General features: G+C 35.0%; 1 protein-coding gene and 1 long non-coding RNA gene across 4 annotated transcripts in view; one reads left to right on the top strand and one right to left on the bottom strand.

Annotated features, from left to right (window-relative positions):
- Positions 1-23967, bottom strand: part of LOC113497287 (kinesin-like protein CG14535) — a 564341-nt gene that overhangs the window by 14512 nt on the left and 525862 nt on the right. For all 3 annotated transcript variants that reach the window (XM_026876776.1, XM_026876778.1, XM_026876777.1), the window contains one exon: positions 532-735. In XM_026876776.1, the coding sequence (XP_026732577.1) occupies positions 532-735 (204 nt within the window). The remainder of the gene's footprint in view (positions 1-531; positions 736-23967) is intronic.
- On the top strand, positions 18345-19442 carry LOC113497300. Its single transcript, XR_003400883.1, has 2 exons — positions 18345-18873; positions 19162-19442. It is a non-coding gene; the product is annotated as an uncharacterized LOC113497300 (long non-coding RNA).

The raw sequence follows: 23967 nt of genomic DNA, 5'->3' as shown, positions 1-23967 counted from the left end.
CAGTATGCTACAAGAGACATTAGCGACATGACGCTCATGCTTAGGTGCTGGGAATATGCACCTTAATATAGTATAACCCATTAAAAATATTATTATATATAATATTATTATAATAGTTTTGAAGTTGAATTTAATTTAATTGTTATCGGAGGATGATTATCTTTTTTTCATTATTGATTTTCACATAAGCTAATATCAAATATTAGCTTAATGGCACCCTTAATGGTGTGTAAATATGAAATAGCTGACATTACTCCTGATCTATCCTGAGCGCCTTTTAACGTAAAATTGTCGATGTAAAAAATGTTTTGCTTTCATGACTGCCATAATTTTACTTAAAAAGGAGTTGGTAGTTGACGTGAGTTTTCCAGCCGATTTCAAATCACCGGTATAGAGCTGCAGCTAACGAGATATTTTTTTACAATTTATCGTTTACTTTTTATAATATATCACTCCACACCTCCAACGAGCTCAAAAAAAAAATCATTTTTATCAGCTTTTGCGATTAACATTTTCTATCTACCAATTTACCTGAGCATCATCCTGCGAGAATATAGCATCGAAGGCGAACATCTTAGGCGCGGCCACTCCGACCTTCCGATCCTCGGGAGCGCTGGCCGCTGGTGCCGTCTCGCACAGGCTGACCTGCTTCTTGCGCTTGTCCATCGAGAAGGTCTGTGTGCCACTCGTAAAAGGACCCTCGCCGGACGCCCCAACACGAAGCATCACTTTCACCTGAAAAGAAGAACTTTGGTTAGATTTGTTGAGTCTAGTGTGTAGACTTGAGGGGTTGGCTATTGTATATTAGTGTATTGTTATCGTATGAGGCCTGTCAAATAATATTATGTTAATAAGAGGAGAATAGGTTTTATTTTTATTTTTTGCTTTTGCATCACGGTCTTAAGTTTTAGCGATGTATACTGGAAGCAATTTTTTTTAATGTTCATCCTAAAAATATTTCGAATAACAGTATGGCATTTTAGCTTTAAAATCAACATCATTCAATATTTGAAATCTAAAATTCTATTTAAATTCGTTGTTTTCCAAATGTGTGCACAAAAATACATGACAAGTGAGAGCATCCATTTCCATCAGCAACCGGTTATTCCAGTTATCCAAGTCTATTTTTTACAAACCTATGCACAAATCCGAATATTCCATCAAAACTCCATTGATAGATGCAAAGTTTTTGCAAACAAACCGCGACCAGTGTATCTAGTGTGAGAGCACACTAAATCTCTGTCTAACGAACCGTGGTCTAACTGCGGCTTTGAGCCAAATCCGAGCGAGCGAGCAATGGGCACCAAACAACGCGACACAGTCGTCAACTCTTAATGCTTTCTAGCGCTTTATGTAACGGCAAAACTTGTTAAGTCGATGTTTTGACAATGTTACGGGTTTTTAAGGCGGAGTGTTAGTAGACTTGTTCTTTTTTTTAAGTGATAGCAAAGAAAAGTAAAAATAGGATATTATGTCATAAAATAAAGATAAGCCTAATAATTCAATACACATATTTACTTTAACTCCTAAATAAGTTAGTATAAGACTATCAACTTTATTCTTAGATTGGTTTGAATAACAATTTTGAGGTGTGTCTCAAATGTACCTATTTAAATTGTTAACAGAAAAAATAAGGTTGAACTTAAAGAAGGGCTTGACAACGTTAGAGAGCCTTCAAATTATGTTATAAAATCTACGACACTCTGACACTTAACAAATAAAATATTTCAAGTCCGTCAAACCAACCGTGAATGACAGACTAAATTTACCATAATCCCGTCTAATTCAATAACCAAACTTCACTTCAATACCAAAATGGAACTTGTAATAGTGAAACTCCGCGCCGCTTGTGTTTTATCGTTTATGCCACTCCAGAACTAGTTACAGATAGTTTGACGGTTACTATTGGTTACGTTACTTAGAGTTCGTCTCCCGTATCATGAGCCGTAATTAGTTTAGAATTAATTACACCTGCCTCCTCGATACAACTAATTTTACGCCGCAAAGTCGTTGTTTAGTTATTTAATTGCGCGTGAAACGGACGCGTGATTTTCGTTTGTTATTTTAGTGGTGATTAAGTTGGTATTTGTTTGTAATATAGACTAATTTATTCTTCTGAAAATAGTTTTCTATTTCTATTTCTATTTGACGATTTTATTCGTACAATGTGTCGCACATGTTTTCTGTCTTATTTTTTTGTCAAAGGCTCCACTGAATTCATAGCTTATTGATTTCGTTTACTGTCTCTTTCTTGACTTTCTTTACCTTGTCATTTAATTATATTTTATTATTAAGTAAACATTTTTATCATTAATGTAAAAACTTGGCCGACTACATATTCGACCTCCATGCTCTATGCTTATCTTCATTTCCTTCTTCTTTGATTTTCAAAACACATTTTACTTTTGCAATTCTATTTTCAAAACCAAACTGTAACTCATCAGGTAGATATAATTGATGCGTGCGTGTCTCCCTAATTAATGATCGTCAGATTCTATTACGCAATTAGTTGAGTTTGTATGTGACAGGGTTGCTTCATTCCGTTCAAATTGTGGACTGTTTCGAATGGATTTTTGTCTAGACCGAAAATCAATATGTAAGCGAAGAAGATGGGAAGTAAGAACATTTTGTTTCAATAAGTAAGTTCCGCGTAGATGAAATTGTTTTATTCCGGTTGCCAAATCACTTGTCATTTATTATTTGAGGGAGTTTGGAACGAACTATGAACTTAACCATATATCTGCAGCTTAAGATTTGTATCGAAGTTTCTGGAACTTGAAATACCTCAGACTTTTCTCGTACAGATTTTGTTGCAAACTTGCCTGTTGGTCTGGTGGTTAGTATCCCTGACTGCTATTATACCGGAGGTCGTGATTTCTATTCCCACTCAGGACCAATATTTGTGTGACGAGAAATTTATCTATATTATGTATGTATTTAGAAATATTTAAAGAATGTTGTCGGCCGTCTAGTACTCATAGTACAAGATTTGTTTAGATTAATATTATTTTCTTTCTCAAAAGAAAATTCTGTTTTCGTCGTACGGTCTTAGTGCGTCCTTCCACACAGCCCTGACTACTAATTCTTACCTAGATATCTCACTAATTCACATTGAGACTCATTGACTGAATTATTCATGGCGACTTACTCTGAATTAGGTATCTGATTGGAGTTTAGATCGCGGCAATAGGCCTTAATAGCACATTAGCAGGATGAAATTAAGGATCAAATGTAGGTTAGGGATTGTTGGGTAATGTAGTGTGGACTCTTAGTTCGTAACTAATGAATTGAAGCGATCATATGTATTTGAGAAAGAATACACTCACGTACATGTTTCATATTATTGAAACTATAAATAATTACACATTTGTAAAAAGATACTTAGATAAAAAATCTTTGTCACTCGAGTTTAAAAACTGTTTACGATTACAAAATTCGATGGAAGCAAAGTACAAAAAAAAACTCCCAAAACGACTTTACTTTAAATCCACACACGCAATCTACATCCCCTTTATTATTTGCAAATGGCGACACACAGGACTGTCAAAAACGATTTTAAATTTCAATTAGAGTAAGGATTTGGAGTCAATGGAGCGTTTGATTCGAGCCTGCAGCAGACCGGCTAAATCCCTCTAAGCTGGCTGACTGACGGACGCGCGAGCGATACCGCGCGTCTGTCGCGTGTGCACTCGCCCTTACACACGCGCAAATTAATATTGATGATGAAGGGACTGTTATGTTAATTGTCATTATTAAATATTAACTGTTATTAGTGTGCTCGTCTTCAATTTACATTAGGTATGATGAGCTTGGTTAAGTGCGTACTTGGTGCGTATAATTGTGTATTAGCTACCTGTTCAGGGTTTGCCAAGGGGAAAGTAATCATTCTCCTTTTTTGCCAATAGTAAGACCTCTTTATTAAAGTCGTGAGAGAACAGAGAACGTGGATGGTGAGATTAGCTCAACTCTTACATGACCGACGGGACACTCTTGCCCTAAAAAGGGCAAACTGGAAAGAGGAGATAGAGGCCTTTGCCCAGCGATGTGACGACAAGGGCTTTAAAATAAGTACAAAAATCAGATGGCAAACACAAATTCATACAAGCAATGTTTCCTCCAAGAAAACAAGTTGAAAATCATGTTCAATATTCTCCATATTGATAAGTTCAGTAGTTCCGTCGTATTAGACGCGTCTCCGGGTTTAAATTGGTATACGAGACGCGCCGCGTGTAAATTATGTTTAGTACCCTTATTACACGCGATTTTAGTAGTCGAGCTTCCTGGAATATTGAGGAAGCATTTTGACATATTTTAGTGCTTTAACCAGCTAATCATATTTCATATATTATCTCCTTCCTTCTTAGTATAAGGTTTTAATATAATCGGCAATATATTTATGAGTATATTATTTGCCAGCTGTCAATTGGATCCTATTTAATTTTTATTTACAACATTACTTAATTTAATATTTACATTTTTAAAACTATATTATACTTAATGTCAATATAAAATAAAGCATCAGAAGAGGTACATTGTATGGCTATGATAATTCTTTGAGCAAAATACAGACTAGCCTTCTGAACGTGGGTAGAATTGACCAAACGCTTTGTGAGATCTTTCAAAGAACTCGTTCACCTGGTTCATTAGTTATTGTCATCCTGTTTTAATATTTTAAAACTGTTTAATTTACGTAGTGATATAAAATTTGATTGCACTAATCGTATCGGATCGTCCGGGCGGCATGTTGACGGGTAAATCCTAAAATCCTGAGTGACGCGCGTACGACGCACGAGCTATCGCGCGGCTGCACGCGTCATATGCGTGTGCACCCAGCTTTATATTACGTAATATTATAACATTAAATGTACACAAATTGATGTTATTATATTTGCAGTTCGGCAATTACAATTTTGGGTTCCTCTAGGATAATTAATTTAATTTAAGTTTTTCAGGTGTCTGTACTCGAAGTGGAAAGACGGCATTGAGGCATCGCAGTCTGTCCGTCTTGGCACCAGCCTGTTTCTTATGAATATAAAAAGACTAATAATTTAAAAAGAATTTTAGCTCGAATTTAAGCAGCATTAGGGTCATATATTTATTTATTGGGAGACAAATATATTTGTTGGCCCCCACCCTAAAACTATTTACCACCCAACGAAATTGTATTTTTTTTTAGCCTTAAACTAATATAAAGTTCAAACAGAAAAACGGCATAAGCATGAACAATTATTTCGGATTTACCCTTTAATATTTACATTAAATCATCCAATCTTTCCTTATTACCGTCACATTCTTCAAACCTAACCGAACAATAACCATGTAAATCTTATCTGATACGATCGAAAACATATTTCAGAATCAAAAACAACTATCAGAGACTGGGAATAAATTCATGTTTCCATGCAACTGACTAAACAAGTCCCTTGCAATAATATTATGTAGATGTAATATTATCCTGAGGAAATGACAAACAGCTCTTGGCTTTTCTGAGGAAAAAACAAATCTTGCTGGAGTTGTCGTTTATATTCTTGTCTTACGGTGTAATGGGAAAACTCATTTGCTTGTGATAAGGATTTGGATCTCGGGATAATTCATGCAAATGTCTTGTTTGTATACATTTGTGATTAGTTATTAGGATGTTCTTTTTCTTTTTTGTTGAGTCGCCTTTTTTTTGGTAATTTTTAGGTTTTTTTTTACTAGCTGCGTGCCGCGGTTTCTTATACTTCCTTTGGGTCGTCCTTTTCGACGTCGGAACTTTAGTTTGATATTTGATTGCTTTTGGTTTTTGTCAAGGATCATCAATTCAGCCTATCAAGGCCCATTGCTGGACATAAGCCTCCTATAAGTTGCGCCACAACCCCGGTTCTCCGCCTTGCGCATCCAGTAAAGAATATTACGTCAAATTAAAATCTCTTTTTTGTCATGTATCAACATTCTAAATACTTTAAACAAGTTCTTCTTTATCAATATTAACTCCCGTTAAGTTTAGTAGATTAGAGTTTAATCATATTAATTACATCACCGATTTTCGTCACAACCCAAAATTACAAACTTTAAACTTTAACAGTGATGTTCTAAATCACATTAATTGCATCAGAAATTTTCATCACGCCGCAAAATTACAAACTTAATTCTAAACAAAATTAATATAATAACTAATAACAATGAAAACTGTCTCCACACCTTAACGGCTGTTTTAACATGAACTTTGCCTATTCCAGGTAATTTATGTGAAACTTAGATATGACGATATAACTTTATATCTAAGTAATATTGCCACGTAAGATTCAGTAAGATAGGGGAAAGGAAGTTTGTGTCGTTCCATATATTTGCGGTTTGGCCGCGAGCGCTGCGACTTCGCCCGCCCCAGCCAGTGAATCGTAAGAAATTGCTACCACAATGGCGCTGCTGAAATTTAAATAGTTTCGTTTAAATTTTATTGTTTTCGCTTTTTAGGCTGAATTTTATTTGGTTGGGTTTCTTTACTGTTGCTTTTGTCATTGCTTGTTTGGGTTCTGTTATCAAAACCAAAAGCTTTTATTTCAAATAGGCCGTTTCTCAGGCACTTTTAAAACGTTACATTGCTGACACTAGTTGCACGGTTCCAAAGTGTCATTTTTATGGAGAAGAACTGGCAAGAAACTACATATTGTTCCGTAATGTTGGCTGGTAGGTGTTTAAATATAGAGGAAGACCAATGGCCTTTTGTTTTACCACCCAAGATGTTGAGTGTAAAACAAAACATTACGGTACATACTAATTTGCTGTTCTGTTACCTCACCAATGCTGAAATTTCTACCTTTTACATGTGACATTGGCGGCGAGTTCAAACCAAGTAATTCCACCTCTGCAACATTGCAGCTTTTATAACAACATCCTAATAGTGTTAAGTTGCAAATACAGTTGCTTCGAAACAACTGCCTTTGCGAGTAATAAAGAAAAACATTTCTCTCAAGATGTTTCCAACTTATGTGGGAAGTTAACTTTCTAAGTACACTTCCTGAAATCTTACGTTCATTTAAGTTGTTACTTAGCTTTTTGTTGTTGCATTGTATGTTGCAAGCATTATGCAATTGTTAGTTTTAAATTCGCAGTGTAAGGTAGATTTGCTAAACAATATTAAGTATTTCTTTTTAAAAAGACAGGCTTAGTTTATTAGTAATGAATGTGTATAGCTATAGTGCTATATATTATGCTTAGTGTGGGTTTCCAGATAAAGCGAAATTAAACCTTTTTCGATCTCACTTTTAAACAATTAAAAGACTAATCAATCACAGGTAATAAATGAAAACATTCAAATCATCTAAAACTCGATTTGAACTTTAACTAGTCACTATCACTCGTATATTCGGGTACATTCGGGAGAAGAATTTAAATTTCGAATAGGCGAGGCGGGGGCGCCAATCGTGACGATGCGCGGGATGATGGGCGTCCATGCATAAAATTAAACTGAGATAATGAGGCGTTGAGCATTTCCGCGCCTCTGATGTGTTAAGCTGAGAAATTCGAGTCATAAACTTCCCTTAGAGATGTTTTGATAAAAATGTGAGTTGGAGATGTAATACGAGGCGACGTATTATGTATATGGATGTAGATAAGTAATGAAAGGTTATGTAGTCAATGAAATGTTGGTGGTTTTGTTGATTGTTAAGATCATGTTTTATTTTTGGAAGGATAAAGTGTTAATATATATACTTTGCTAAGAAAATAGCTAATTTAATCTTTTTTTTACTTTGTCTAAAACAGCATGTTAGTAAGTTACAACAGCTTAAGTAACGAACGGCTACGCTCTAATCTTGCTTCACTTAATGAATATCTAAGTAAGGCTTACATATGATTTGAACGTGATTTAATGACAGCACAGTTCAAATGACACAATGAAATGATAAACGTTTGTATATATATTTAAGTAATTTAATAATAAGATTTTGATGTGACTTTCATTAAATAACACTGTTGTCGAGGGGTTAGTTTAAAAATCAGTAAATATTTGTGCTCTAGAAAAAGCAGAATATTATGAATGTTATTTTCATGTGAGTAGGTATCTAATAATATTCTTTTAAATAAATATATATTCTACTCTATTCAAAAAATAATAATGTCACCTACAGTCACAATCAAAAGCATTTCAACATTAAACTCTATCCCAAAGCAGTAAAATCCGATTTCCTTTCTTCATGATGTTCTAAGCCAATCACCGAATATTTTTGGAGTAAAACCTCACAAATATGATAACGCTTAGCGGTAACGATGGTGACATCACGGTACAGGTAAACCACGGACAAGCGTGTTTACGAGTCGTCCAATCAATCAGCGAGTGTCGCGACGCGCCGTAAAATATGCCGCAAAATGTGACACTAGGGTTGTGTCACGTGCTGTGATCCCGGAAAAAATATACCTATTGTTATAATTGTTGTAGGTTTTAGTAAAGGTAAGTAGAAAGTTAGTGGTGAATGATTGAGGAAGCAATTATTTATTGATAACGCGAAGCTTTCTAAATTAAGGAATGAAAAAATATGAAAAAAAAAATTCTTCCTTTGTGATTCCATCTTTAGAAGCATCATAATCACTGCAAAAAATCGGTTTATTTGTTCAAATAACAAAAACTTGGAACAAGCATACTTCAACAATTTCTTTACCACTTGACAAGGAACTCAGCAAATCAGTTAAATGAAATACCAACATTGTCGTATAATTACCGAATGCCTACTAATATTTGTCAAATAACGTACAGATCCAACAAGATACATTTAACAAGCACAGTTGTGTTCATACAGCCAGGCTTTAACTAACGAGAGGCGTCTCAGGCTTGTTAGTCGGGGCCGCGATAAAGGCGGGAATTAATGCAAACTGTCATTACGTACTAGAGCGATGCAATTATTGAGTTTAAAATCCAATAATTGGTGTTAGCGGTTTCATGCGATACGGGAATACCGTGTTTGTATCACTTACTGGTATTCTATAATCGTTTTATTGAAGGTGTAGTTGTTATTTGTCATGTTATTTAGTGCTTTTTTATTTTATGAATTTGCACGGTTTTTTCAAACGATGAAACAGACTGAATTAATATGTACCTATTTTTTTTTGCAAGAAAAGCCACTTAGACTTAGTATAATATATATACTTACTAACAACAATTATGTTGATCATGTTCGTTATAATCATAAAAGGCCACAGTCATAACACTTCAATTTACGTTTAAAATCAAAATTCTCCAAACATCCGGGAATGTTCGCCCACAAGGGATGTCGGCACAACACTAACGAATTTGTCGCCAAAATGACAGTTTATCGACACAACGCAGGCGATCGACGTTGCAACGAAGCTGCTTGTCGTAAATTCGCCTCGAAATATCTATAGGCAAGCATAAAAGCGTTTTATGATTTTAAAATACGAGAGGAACGGTGTCCTGAGTAAACGGTATGGTAAAACGTCGTAAATAATTTGTTGCTCGTGTGCCCGTTGCTTATATTGTGAACGTCTTTGAATTGTTCTTTTGTTTTAAATATTTCCAGACTTGGGACTTTTATACTGAAAGATAAATCAGAAAGATCATTTAGATAAATTATTGGGAAATCTGGAAAAGTCAGAAACATAATAACAATAAAACAGTGAAAAATAGAGCCACTGTTTACAAAACATCGTATTTTTTTCCTAAAATAAAATAAACAAATTACATTATTTTCGTTCAAGATGATAATTTAAGAAAGACAAATCGTTGTTCCCAAAACTCATAGGCAGTCACACATCCCGGTGTAAATCCCAGAGGTGAAGAGCTTGTTATAACGTGTCATATTTTTATGTGCACCATGACACTGTCACGGGAGCCTTCTGAAGATTAAGAGTTGCGTGGAGTATGAATAATGCATGCCCCGTTGCTATGGCAACGAGTCGCTAAGTGACTTTTGAGTGAGATAGTTTGGCTTGTTTATAAAAGTAAGGACTTATGTGGAGCCATGAGGAAAAATAGAGTGCAGGTTAAAAATGTCTTTATTTTGTTAAAGTTTCAGTAACTCTTTTATCAGTGTGAGGGCACAAGAAGCCCAGTAATAAATTGATCACCACAAACTCACAGAGCTTATTGCCTATTGAGAGCAACTTAAAGTCTTATGTGATAGCCTGTTACTGCAATTGTCGGCAAATAAATTCTGATAACTAGAAGCTATTCTCAAACACATGACATTAACTACTCCTACCAATATAAAACTAGTTTGATTAGTATGTAAAAGTTATGAAAAATTAACAGAAGAAATCCAACATCATTCAAATTAACAAAAAGTTTATCAAAAGTGTTTATTCTGTATTGCAATCGGACTAGGTTAGTCAAAATTAGGCTTGCAAACACCAAAGGTACAATAATCTCCGATATATATCAAAATTACAGGTAATTATAATACAGATACGTCCAATAACTTGCCTATCATTAATCCCCTGCTTACATCGGCAATTAACGACCTGAACCGCACAGCACCCCGGGCTGCGGGGTCCTGCGGGACTACTACCATCACTGACAGCAAGACTGTCGCAATTGTGCGTGCGGGACAGCGCATTTCATGGTGTAGAGCGACCTCTCCCTCTCACTACCGCAACAGTCCCATTTTAAGATCTCGTGGTACGAGGGTAGGATCACGATTGAATGAATTATGTAAATCGTCCGCTGTGGTTAACATCGTAATATTGTAAGCGACACTCTTCACCCTCTTGTAAGGAGGCTGGATGTGGCATGAATAATTCTTAGGTTTACACGCCTCTAAAATATTATTCAAGTTATTTGGGAGAAATGTGTCAAGATTGTAAGATTTGATGTAAAAGTTAGGTGCATTTGTCATGTTTGTTTAAAAGCCAATTGGAACTAGCTGTTTTTTTAATCTTCGTTGATCCAAGTAACGTTCTTTGCTGCTTTGAACACAAATAACAAAATGTTATTTTTTTAAACTAACCTGAATCTTAAATAATCCAGCAAAATCTTTACAGTCAACATTATACATCAAGCAGAACTGATATCCTAACAAAGTTAACATGTTAATTCAAGTACCGACAAAGACTTAACATAAGTAGATAGCACCTTCCATTAAACCGTTCCTACTTTAAACAGTTCGCCGTATTCTTACGGGGATGGTATCTCGCACATAAATTGGCGAAGGGCGTTGCTTCCCGCCTTCTGCAGGTGAAAATTATCAAAGAGGGGTTCAGATTTAAACCAAACATCGGTTACCCCATCTGCACAATGTTCTATAAACACAATGGTTTTATGTTCGCGAATGTACCATTGAGAATTGGTGTTTTCTTGTTAAGCGGATGGTAATATTTTTTGAAGAAAAATGTTTTCGAGTATTTTCGTTGTGGCTTTTGTATTTTTGTAGATAAGTGAAGAGTTGCGGGTTACATGTGGATTGTGGCGGTATCTGTGCTCTATATTCCTGATACGTTCTAAGTATCAATAAATTCTTCCCGGCTCTCTTGGGTTAAATGTAACTGTATTCTTTTGCTGAAACATTTGCTACTGCGCGGTTAAGGAAGTTGAAAAAGTGATTGATTTTTAATGAGTGATTGAGTGTTAGAGTCGATGATAATTTTAATAAGTTAGCGTTCTGGATCAAAATATAAGTTCTTCAATAAACGCTGTTAACTAAAAACAAGGACACGCCATGAACTTTGTATTGGATTTTCATGCTAATCCTGAAATCAAGGGAGGATGCTTCGCGTCCGAAATTGTACCAAAAATTGTCCCTCGATTTTCTATCGGCACGCGAACTTAATTAACATTATTCCAAGAATGCTTACTTTAAATAGTCTTAAGAGTAATTGTTGTGAATCACAGTGATATACGTCCCCGAACGTAGCTGGTTAAACTGCACCCGGCTAGTAAATCTAAAGGGAGGTTTGGCCGCAAACGACCTCATAAACTCAGCTGAAATAAAAAGCGTCGCTTCGCTAAATTATATGGGGACACTTGAACATTGAGATGTTCTTTTAAAGCGGCCTTTTGCCGTTCGTTAATTCCAACAGTTTTTACGGCCGATAAACTTGTAATTTTTGCTTGAAGTTTGTGATGTAAAGACGTCTTTTATAGCGAAAGTGTGAGCATTCTTTAATAGAACTTCTTAGAAGCTTTTTATGTTTAGATTGCCGTGTTAAGTGTCGGCACTTCTATTTAAAATATTGAATGAATCGTTTCGGGGAAGTTTAAAAGAGTCATAAGTTGGTTTTTATGTAAATGTTTTAAAAACAACCAACATCTCATAGTTGTTTTGGTTCTAAATAAAGTAAGTATATGCCACGCTTATGTTAATTTAAAGTTTTAGACCTATTACGAAACGTCTAAAACCTCTGACATTATAAGACGTTATCACAATAATCTGGTCCAAACTTACCCAATTACATTAAAGTCAGTACTTTAACGTGGTTCCCAGCACCTGTAACAGTTACGAAAACCGACGAACTCCGCGACATTAAAAGTCAGGCCCTATTCTACACTTCCCGAGTCATAAGAACCGTCACTAAAGCAAACTCCACACTATTACCTACATCTTGAAAGCAAAAGCTGATTTAAAGTTCGTCGGCTGATCGTTAAAATTGCAAGTGTGCTAGGATGGACAAAGTTGTAAATTTAAATCACTAAGTCTACCAACTTGGGCCAACTTTGCTGAAACTTACTGCAAATTGGATTACTGCAGCGTTGTACACTGTGGCCGTTTTGGCTAGTTTGACGCGCTGAATACGCTGCTCTGTAACTTGTGCAAATTGTAGTGAGAATAATTGTAGATATGGTGCTCGAAATAGTTGGGGATTAAAAACTTGGCGGGAACTAAAATATACTTTATGTAGGTTATTATGGTGTCAAACTTGGTAGAATTACTGAATTCAACTTGGTTAACAAAACTGAAAACTTATAAAACAAAGCTTAGTTTAGTTTATATTAATAGCGGAATATAATGATAGAATAATAGGGAAGTAATATTTTGGCAAATCCTGGAATACTGAACGAGCTATTTTAACTGATTTAAAGATTGAAGAGAAGTGCTTCACTTTAAAGTAGTCAAGTAAAATTGCTATATCGAATGTTATCTGTAGATGCTTTAGATAACTTTAGACTACAGGTATCGATCGAAAAAAAAGAGGAAAACAATTTATAAATTGCAAATATTTAAAGCATGATTCAAAGTGCTCGTTACGAGTCAGAAGTGCTTGAGGGGCGTTCAGGAAAAAGTTTGAGAATCACGAACAGGTGGGCAGACGGTACCGGGATACACACAAACGGACAGACAGATCGTTAAAGAAAAGTTCGTACTTAACAGAACGTTAAGCCCACCTGGGACGGTTGTGTTGAGCTCTACTTTTACCTACAAATCGCTGTTTTTATACTGAGATTGTTGAGTAAATATTTGTTGATGAGATATTTTATCGTTGCGTATTCAAGAGTTGTAACTGTCGAGAGATGAGATTTCTTCGATTTAGTGCTTCATTATATTAATTAGTGCCTACTAATCGCGTATTTTCTCAGACACTGAAAGTGAACGGTATCCAATTATTCGGTATTTTTTTATCTATCGTGAATCAGTATTTTGATTACGTCATGTTTATTAGTATTTTCATTGCAAACACGTTTCTAATAAAAAAAACCACCCCGTGTAAGAACTCTACATTTTTGTTTCTTGTTCCGTTATTTCCGTTACCTTTTCCCCTACAACTTCAAAATCTTTTTAAAGTTAACAAAATCACCCAGACTGGGAAGGCACTTGAACTCTTATACAATATTACTTCCCTATTGGACACGGGTTCCAAGTTCAGAGAGCGATTACGTGACTAAGCGTTACCGGGTGACACTTCTTCCGCGCCACAAATTAAACAAGTTTTGATTTTCAACTCACTGTTCAAAGTTAATTATTAGTTGAATGTTTGTTCTGGAGGGACGTTTGTTAGTTGATTTGTGAAGTGCTCGTGTTTTGTTTTTGAGAGATAGGATAAGTTGATGTGTAGTTTTAAGTATTATGTGAGTTTTTACAGTAAATCAACGGAGAGAGTTTCTTATAGTGGTTTTTTTTTGTTTAATTGTGTGTTAAGTGAATTGAGTGAAATAGTTCATTGAAAAGATTATCAAATAGTGGGAAAGCTTCTGATAGGAATAAGTTCAAGACCATGCATTCATTAACCATACGAGAAAAATGATGTTTGATAATATTATTGTTAGCAATGGTCTCTACTAGTATGCAAATATCATATAATTTCTTGTGTATTTTGCGCACATATTTTTATTTTCATTTCTGTTTTGTTGATACTAAATAACAATATAATAAACATTCCTTCTCGATTCTCTTCTATTTAATTTTATTGCGATATTATTATCGGGCGTAGGTCTCAGAGTGGGCTGTTAACCATTTGATCTTCCAGACAGATCTAAGATCGTCAAAGATCATTAATTATGCTGCTCTGTAGGGAGTCTACTAAGCATAAGATATACGCCCTGGCTTGACGATATAAAGTTATAATGTTGTCGTTTGTAACTAAGAGAGGGGATGCAAGGGGGAAGTTTGCACCATATGGGGGCAAAACACACAGACAATATGCTACAGTTTACTTGATGTAGGTATGTGAAGACATGGTGGCCTGTTGTCTCGTGAATACGATTCAATGATGACTAGTTCAAGATTCCTATTTGATTAATTGAATAAAAGTCGGGACTCGAGACATTTATGCTAGGAAATAAATAGACTAAAGAAAAGTCTTGTTGTAAAAGACATGGTCACTTATCAAACGAATGACGACTGATAATGTTTTACCTCGATTTTTAAGTAACGTGTCTTCTGTAAAGCCTTAAACTTTTTGCCTATCACGGTTTATATGAAGCTACGGCCTGGTATCAGCTGAATAGACAATTAAATAAAATCATCCCTCATTACGTAATAGTTGCCGAAGGATCATTTATAATAAACTGCAATATTAAGTATATCTCGCAGCTATTGTTGATTTTAACCAACTTCCAACATTTGCAACCAACAAAAACCGCACGTGACAACTAAAACTTTTGCTATAATTCCGCTTCCATACATCGAATACTAAACAACCCAAACACGGTCGAAACAAAAAATCGCCAATGTTGTGCCAACATTGGCGGTCTAAAGTCAACATATGTCCTAGATTTACGGCACCAGTAAAAAGTAATGTTGTTCGTTGTTACGATGACGCGGTAACGAGACGCGTGAGTTGTGATGGCATACTTATGCGCATGTCCCATGTGTGATGGCACATGGGACCATGCGCATAAGTGTTTAACTTTATATTGCTTGTAAATTTTATCTTTGTCGTTTAGGCTACTGATATAATCTGTATTATGGCACTTTTATTGCCTGCAGAATTACAGATAAAAGAACATGATTATTTGTTTTGATTAATACTATTTCTAGTCGAAATGAGGGCCCTTCCTTTCGAAGTCGCTGGAAAAATTAAAAATTATATATATAAATAGAAAAAAGGCTTTATAGAAAAAAGTACAATGCCAGTTTTTTTTTAATTAAAAAAAATAGCCGTTTTTCAATAAAAGTATATGTTTCCGCGACGATAGATGCAATATTCTAATTTCAACAAACCTATCAAGCCTTTCATAGCAGTCTTCTTTATTAGCATAAAGTATTCCAACAATAAGGTTAACATAGATACTGAATACACTTTAATGCACATATTTAGTTAAGAATAGTGTATTAAATTTTGCCGGCAACTGTATAACCACAGACAATAAAGATAGACGGAGAAGTGTCATAATACTAGTTTTGCCAAACATTTTGTTATTTTCGTCGCTCTTACACGTTTATTAAATACGCAAAACCTAAATAATTGGGATTCATAAAGTGGTGCGTGCTAAATTCTTAGATCGAAAATAAATTTAGCTTAAAGTTAATTGTTATTTTTTATTTTTCTTTGTTGTACTCTTTTAGGTATGTAAATAATTCACTGCTGTAATAACACGGTGTACAATAAATGATGTACATAGAATATTCTATTAGAGACTTGGTTGTTCAGTTTTGATATGTAAAATATCGTATGGGACTGGACGAAAAGTTAACTTAAAACTTATTTTAATTTTATGACTAATTGGTAAAGGTGATCTTTACCTCCTAATAGTGAAACACGCGAGCGACTCCATATACCACTTTCCTTTATTCTCTTATGTTCCACGTTACAAACCCACTGAATTACAGCGGCAGTGTGGTTTATGCGAAGGGACGGCCGTTTACAGTTGTTGTTGATATTAACGACGCTTTGACCAACCGGCTAGCCAGCAATAATAGACCAAGATATAGCCAAACTTCTTACATCACAAAGTAGTTTTTACACTGAAACTGCAATTTGAGACCCAAATTAAGAATAGTTTATGTGGGAATGAGTTCGTATAATTTAGGCTTAAATAACTGTGTTGAAGGGATGTTCCTTTAAAGTAATTAAATTGTTTGTTTGTAAGTAAGATACGACTTTTAATTAATAATTTTCCTGGCCAGCCAGGTTTAAAATTGCATTACGATGGCACAGAGCTATTAGTTACATTACAGTGGCGGACACGGGAACCGCATAACTATCCTTTATTTAAATTTATTGTTCCACACTTTAATAAACCCGGTTACTCCGCTCCCCGGAGTGTACTGCCGGCAGAGTCCACACTTCTGCGAAACTAATAATGTGCAACTCGTACGTACGTTCATACAAATTTTGTTTTCTTTTGTGTGCAGTTTTCGTGGCACGTGGTGTAAACGATTTTGTTGTTGTTTTCTCGCACTGTCATTGTTCCCCGTTTATTTATGATAGGGTGGGGAAATATTCGAATATTCGCAACTATCCCTTGTGTTTGTGATTTTTTCGCGGCGAAAATCGTGTTGCTTTTGTTTTATTGGCGAAGCGTACAGGGATCGTGTTACTGTAACGTGTGTAGAACTTGGTTTCCACATTTTAATCAACTCGATATCATTGCGCTCTGTCTAGTTTATTTTCATCTCTTTCTCACATGTACCGCAGTACGGTGGCACATGTTACATCCCTTTGATATTGTCGTAGCATCAATTAAGTAATGGAAATGATTTCTTCATCAACGTTATTACCTGTTCATATTTTTATGTAATTTTAATGAAACAGAGGCGTTTTCTTCGAAAAATGTTTTTCTCATAACCCTAAAATAATATTTTACCTACTTAAAACGTTGCTTTGATAATTAACATTGAGGTAGTGTTAAAATAGACTATACGGTAATTATTTAATACGTCTTAGTATATCAACCAAATTCAAACCTTCCTTATACAAGCTGTTACGCAACAAATTCAATTAAACTTCAACACGAAACTATACTATAAAAAACGCTTACCTTAAACACAGAACTGAACAAAACGGGCCTAAAACAAAACAGGGCGAAAACAAAAAACGGTTCTCATTTTAAAACGGGTGCAGTGATTCTGGTGCGGTGGCTGTCAATAAGAAGAAAGGGCAGGCAATTACGTTGGTCTGCGCAATCGATAGGAGCCTCCGAGCTACGTCTGTGTCTCGGAGTGGGGCCACTCGGGCCGCGGTTACGTAGGCTTTGCGGCTAATGGGACGCTGTAGTGTTTCAGTAAGGAAATGTTGTTTTAAATGGTGAGTATTGGACATTGTTCTGTTGTATTGTAACTAAAAGGAGGTGTAATGTATTTGAGTAAAGACATTTTGTGACAATTAATAGGAATTATCAGAGTTTCTTTCCAAAATAATCTGTTTCCAATTTTTCTTTTAACTTACTACAGAAAAGATTTATTAAAGAGAAAAACTTTATTTATACTAATACTTTTCCTCATAAACAATTGAAAGTCACAAAATACATTAGAAATAATGTGGGTCATTAATGACCCAGTTCGCGGGTCATATTTGGGTCATCAGCTGGATATAGCGATTTTCGAGGCCCCAACACGGCACAAGGCTGAGCGTAGTCCCTGAATATTATGCACAGAATATAATGCGCATATCGTTGGAAACTTTTGTTACCGTTATTTGAACCTCAAACTTTTATGGTGTTAGCTTTACGAAATCATTTTCTTTTTCAACTCGAGTTTGTGATGAATTTTTAAGTTATATACTTAGTCGGAGGTTGGTGTATTATTTGAAGGAAAATTGCCTTTAAAGCCTAAAAAGCGGACACGACACACGAGATGGCGACTTTAAAAAAATATTGACAAAAGCGGTTTACAATTAATTCAATTACATCATCGTTCTTTATCACGCATAGAATATGATACTTCATATACAGAATGTAAGGCTTTAACCACCTAAATCTACAATCTTGAAACCCAAACTTAACTGTTAATTAACCATCCGTACAAACAACAAAACCACAACAAAAATTGCATTTACAAAAAATAGTTTAATCCCAGTATTTACAGAACAACCGCTCTTCACAACAAATAAGTAAACAGCTCATTCAAAACTTAAACGGTTTAGCCTCCATTGTGCGTCCGTAGCGACTTTTTATTTAGTTTTTCACAAAAGCAGGTCAGATGGGAACGATGCTGAACGGAGTTGAAAACGGAACACAGGAAAAAAGGGAAGTACCCCAGTCTTGGTATTTAGATTGTCGTCGTTCTATGTAATATATAAATGATTATGTTGTTGTTCATTTTTTTTCAATAAATAACTCTGACTTAGTCATAAAACGACCCGGTTTCTGCAATTCGGTCAAAACGCAGGAGAAATAGGGTAAAGTACCTTTAGTCGTACCAGCGCTTAAGTCGTACCACGTCGATATCTGCGCACCCGTCATGAAAAGGTGGCATCTAACAGTGCAATATGGTTCTACTAAGTACCACGGGTAAACAGCAACACGCGGCGGCTTGCCGGAATTCGCGATCAAAAAAAAATGAAAAAGTAAGTTTTTTGCACAGTTTTCACTAATTTTTTTACGTCATTCATAAGCAATTTCACAAAAGATTGTGTTGAAACGAATATTTTTTTGATTCATGTCTGTTTTTATAGTGTTTTCTGGTTGATATGGGCTAGGTTAAATGGTAAACGGTTTCTAGGTTTTGTTTTTAATTTTGGTTTTTAACTTTGTACACCCCGCTGCCTAACTCGTACCTGCATAAACTTCCTAATTCGTACCGGTACGACTTAGGTGTTACAGAGATATTTTTTGCTATTTTTTTTTTCCTGTAGGTGATCAATATGGCAAAGAAAATTTATAACTCTTGGAAGCAAGATGACATAGATGAACACAAAAAGGAACACAATTCACAAATAAAAAAAGAAAGATAGACAGAAAATCTAACAAAGATAAGAAACTAGATGCTAAAGAAAATTGGTTGTGCAAACTAACAACACTAAACAAGATCGCAAAGAAAATATGACCCTATGTATTAAATGCAAAGGATGGGTACATGATTTATGTGCAGATCTCGAAATTAAAACTAAAAATTACATTTGTGATATATGCATTTTAAAAATGATAGTTTTATTTCCCAAAGGTACTCATTATTACGAAACTACTACTAACGTTTTTTTATTGTTATATTTATAAGTAAGACTGAAACTGGTCTCGTAGCATATAAGTCTACGCAGTTTTTTAATTGTCCTTAGAATTCTAGTTGGAAAGATATATGTTTACTCTAAGTACGACTTAGGCTATGGGTGGTACGATTAAGGCAACCGGTTGCCTAAGTCGTACCGAAGGAAGGTTTTTGTAAAACCTATAAAAATCATTTTATTAAAAGATTTTTATATGTCTTATTAGTCTTTGTTGATTCGTTAATAAATGAAGTATTTATATATGCAAAGATTTTTCTTTTATTTATATTACAATAGAAATTATAGCTATTTTCCTTGAACTGGTACGACTAAGGCGACCTTACCCTAGGTATATTTTTAAACCTTCTAATATTTTAGCCGATAAAACTGTTGATTGCTTATGATCCATTTAAAACCTTGTATGCAAAAACGTATCTTTCAATTAACTTAACTAGTTTCAAATCTGACTCGACGACATTTTCTTATGCCGATGTTGATCATCATCTCCTAATTAAGACACACGCATATCATATTTCATTCCACTTCCTTGTACTTTTCTCCTCCGCGATCTGAACGACGCTGAAGCCGACTGAACGTAGCCCCGTGCCCGCGTCTTCGACAGACCGTGTAATACTGTGTAAGTAATGAGAATACTTTCTATATTTATATTGCTATTGGCAGATGTATCTTTCCTTGAGATTTCCTGTGTTTGTTTTGGATTGTGGTGGATAATAACAGACGTCATTTTGCTGTTCGTAATAAAACCCGCACATACTCGTGAGTAGTAAAATTCAAGTTTCTAAATATATCTCAATCTTCGTTTTATGTGGAATATCATAGAATAATATTTGAGTATAGAGTCTTGAAATCCAGACTAACGTGTTACTTGAGTTTCTATGGGATTGTTTGCCGTAGTAGTAGCGAGACACCTCTACAGTCAGGGTAGTGCATGGTTTTGGCTGCCACAATGGCACCATTTCTGGTTTATGAGCTCATAGTACAGGTGCTAAGGCGGAGTTATGAACAAACAAATCACCAATAATACCTGTTACTTAGAGGCAAGTAACACAGGACACGAAAACAATGCTTAAAATCCCTTATTTACTATCTCATAGTAATGACAACTTTACGTATATTTATCAGCTGTTTCATTAAGCTCGAGCCCCCCGAGAGCCGGCACCACCAACAAACCATAAACACAATAAAAATAACCGAAGCGTGTCGCTCCACACTTTAGCTGCGCTGAGCTACGGCCGTTTCGCGTTTAAAAATATTGTATATCACATAATATACGATTATTATAATGACTCTTACTTCAGTGGGTGACTTCAAACTATTTATTGTACTAATTGAATTAATAGTATGAAGTCACGGCAGTTTCCACCCCCCCGACGTAAACAGTGTCCGAAGCGCACACTGGAATTGTGTATTGTGGCCGTTTTGTCCTCACAACCTGTTTAACGATCATTCGACTCATTTAGATAATGGATTAAGTGGAATTTTATTTTAATATTACGGTTTGGGGAAGTTTCAATTCATTTACGCTATTTAATTACGTTTTTTTTTTGTAATTTATTTTAGTTTTGATGATTTATTTATGTTAAAGTTGTTTTTAAATAAGCAAGAAACAGGTAACCTTTCTTGCATAATAGAAAAAAAAGTATATAGAGAAAATGTAATTATTTCTGGCAACACGAAATGATTGCGGGTTTAATATTATGTGTAAAGTCTCCATACGTTGTAGGCTGACAGATTAAGTACTGCGGCAAAATTGGGCAGAGATGATATAAGGTATGAGGCGAGGACAAAGCTTGGAAAGAGGTTGTATACTTATGTCACTTATGTGTATTATGCAGGTATCATTGTAGATATTGAGGCTATAATCGTATGTCTAGTAATTATATATTTTTTAAAAGACACTGGCTTTACCTTATGTATCCGACTTAAGGTAGTATTGGTCATTGATTTTCTTCTTTCGTTATTATGATAACGTACAGGTATTATTGTCAAATGCAGGAGAGTTGGTTTGTCCTATAGATCTTTGTAAGAAACGGAATATTAATTCAATTAACAGAAAAAAATAATAAAGCAAAAAATGGTTCACCGATACGAGTATTTGTCTCATACTCAGAGATATTTCATCAAAACTTACTGAAACCTACCATTTCAATAAAACTCTCAAAGTCAAACGAACGAATAAACATTTCTTTCCTTATGCACACAAGCTGCAGAATTTACATTAACATTAGCTAATAACTTCCTTTGACAAACGCCTGCACGTAAATAATTAATAAAAACTCACTTTACTCTACTCAAAGTGCACGACGAGAAAAAAAACGTTACATTAAGTGAATATTTCTTTCATAATCGTTAAGTTGGTTCCCTTGAACAAGGCCCCTACTACGATGTCGTGTCGATAGCTCGTTAGCGAGGTCCTACCGACTTTTTATCAACAACACATTGATTTAAAAGCTAAATAACTGCGGCGCACAAATTTCACGTACTCTTAGTTAATGTTGGCTTATATCTGATCGGGTTTGTTGCAAGTGGTAGGGGACAGCGATGGAGTTGAAAGTGATGATGTCTTTTGTTTTCCTTGTAAGTTTTATTTAAGTTGTGTGTGGGTCGATCATTCTGAGTACATCATTGAAAAATTAAACCAGTACCAATACGCTTTGCATAATTTGTCTAAAGTAACATCACGGAAGGCAGTTCTCAGTGTTTATCATGCATACGTTTCCTCAATACTTCGTTACGGAATTATATTTTGGGGAAACTGCACTGATCGTGAATTAATATTCAAAACGCAGAAAAATGTCTACGAGCTGCATGTCAGCTGAAGGTGACTGAAAGCTGCCAACCATACTTTGTTGAGTTACAAATTTTAACCCTACCTTGTTTATACATTTATGAAGTAGCAGTATTCGTTAAAAGAAACTTCCATTTATTTGAAACTCTAAAATCCAAACGTCATCAGGACACAATACGCAATAAGCATCACCAAACTGCCCTATATTCAAAAAGTTTCTTGGGAATGGCACCCAAAGTACATAACAAACTTCCTAGAATCATTAAAGATGTGAATGGTTTAGATAGATTTAAACGTTCACTTAGCAATTTTCTAATACAAAAAGCCAACTATTCTATTACCGAATTCTTAGACGAAAAATTTTAAGAAAATAATGACAATATGAGTGCAAATTGTGATTTGTTTATAACATTGATCTTAAATATGTTTAATTATTAAATATGCTTAAATAATTAAAAAAATATCTATATTTGTTTACATTATCTTTATAATTATTTTGTTAAATGTGCCTAATTTTAGTTAAGTGTTTATGTCTGAATTCATGGTTGTAATAGTTTTAAGCAAATATTTGTATGCCAAGTAAGACGAAACATAGTGAGACTTTTATTTTATTAAGAGCTTTTATATGTGTTACCTATGTTTAAACAAATAAATTTATTCTATTCTATTCTAGTTTTTAATTAAATATTTCAAGTAATCGAAACGAAATTGAGTAGTCAGATTTCAATTATACTTGACCAATCAATACATTTAATTTATAATAACCAATGTACCTCCAAATAGAACAAGATCCCACAAACTTACATCTTTTAAAATGAAACTATATTTCCCGCAGCAAATAAGTGCCATCAATTCCAAAGCTGTCGCGGCATCATACCCTTCCTGCGCCACGTGATAAATCGCGGTCGTCGCCAACTTGTTCCACGACATTAACCGTCAATTGGCCATTGCGGGTCGCCGTGACCCGAGACTAATTAATTTCGTGGACATTTGCGGCGGTAATAAGCTTATCAAACGTTGATTCGGACAATGGACTGCGTTCGATTTAATGTCGGCGAGTATGAAAGCAATTTTCGAATGAATGAAGTCCTTTAATTTGTACGTAGAGGTCTCCTTTTAAAGTCTGATGTCGACTAAACGTTTTATTGAAAGCTGAGGACTATTTTGATTGGGCAATTGATTGGACTGGCGTTTATATAAAAGAGACTCTCGTTTCCGACATTTCCACGAAAAAATAATTAATGGGCCAATTTGTTTTCTCGGTAGCGTGACAATATTGGCTTTTGTAATACGTAAATTGTATGTAAACGAAATCAGGAATTCATTATGTTTGCTTATGTATTTTGTGTTGAAAAATGTTTATACATATAATTATTTACTTTATTTTTGAAGTAACTATCGTAAGGATGATGCATCGATTAGTTTCGATTCGCCAGCTCATGATTAAGGTCTCCGAAACTAGTTGAACATTCAGATAAGTACGCGTGAGTAAACCGTTGAATCATTTAATAATTACTAACTACTTTATTAAGAAAATATTGAATTCAAAGTAACCACAAAAGCTCATCGCAATCGAATTTTAAATGATTACTAAGTCAAGTAAGATATCAATCAACAGTTAATTACAACAAAAGTGAAACGAAGGCGCA

Source organism: Trichoplusia ni, chromosome 9 (assembly GCF_003590095.1).
Source record: "Trichoplusia ni isolate ovarian cell line Hi5 chromosome 9, tn1, whole genome shotgun sequence".
In the NCBI taxonomy this organism is placed as follows: domain Eukaryota; kingdom Metazoa; phylum Arthropoda; class Insecta; order Lepidoptera; family Noctuidae; genus Trichoplusia; species Trichoplusia ni.
The sequence above is the reverse complement of the archived record's forward strand: the minus strand, read 5'-3'. Positions and strand labels throughout refer to the sequence as shown.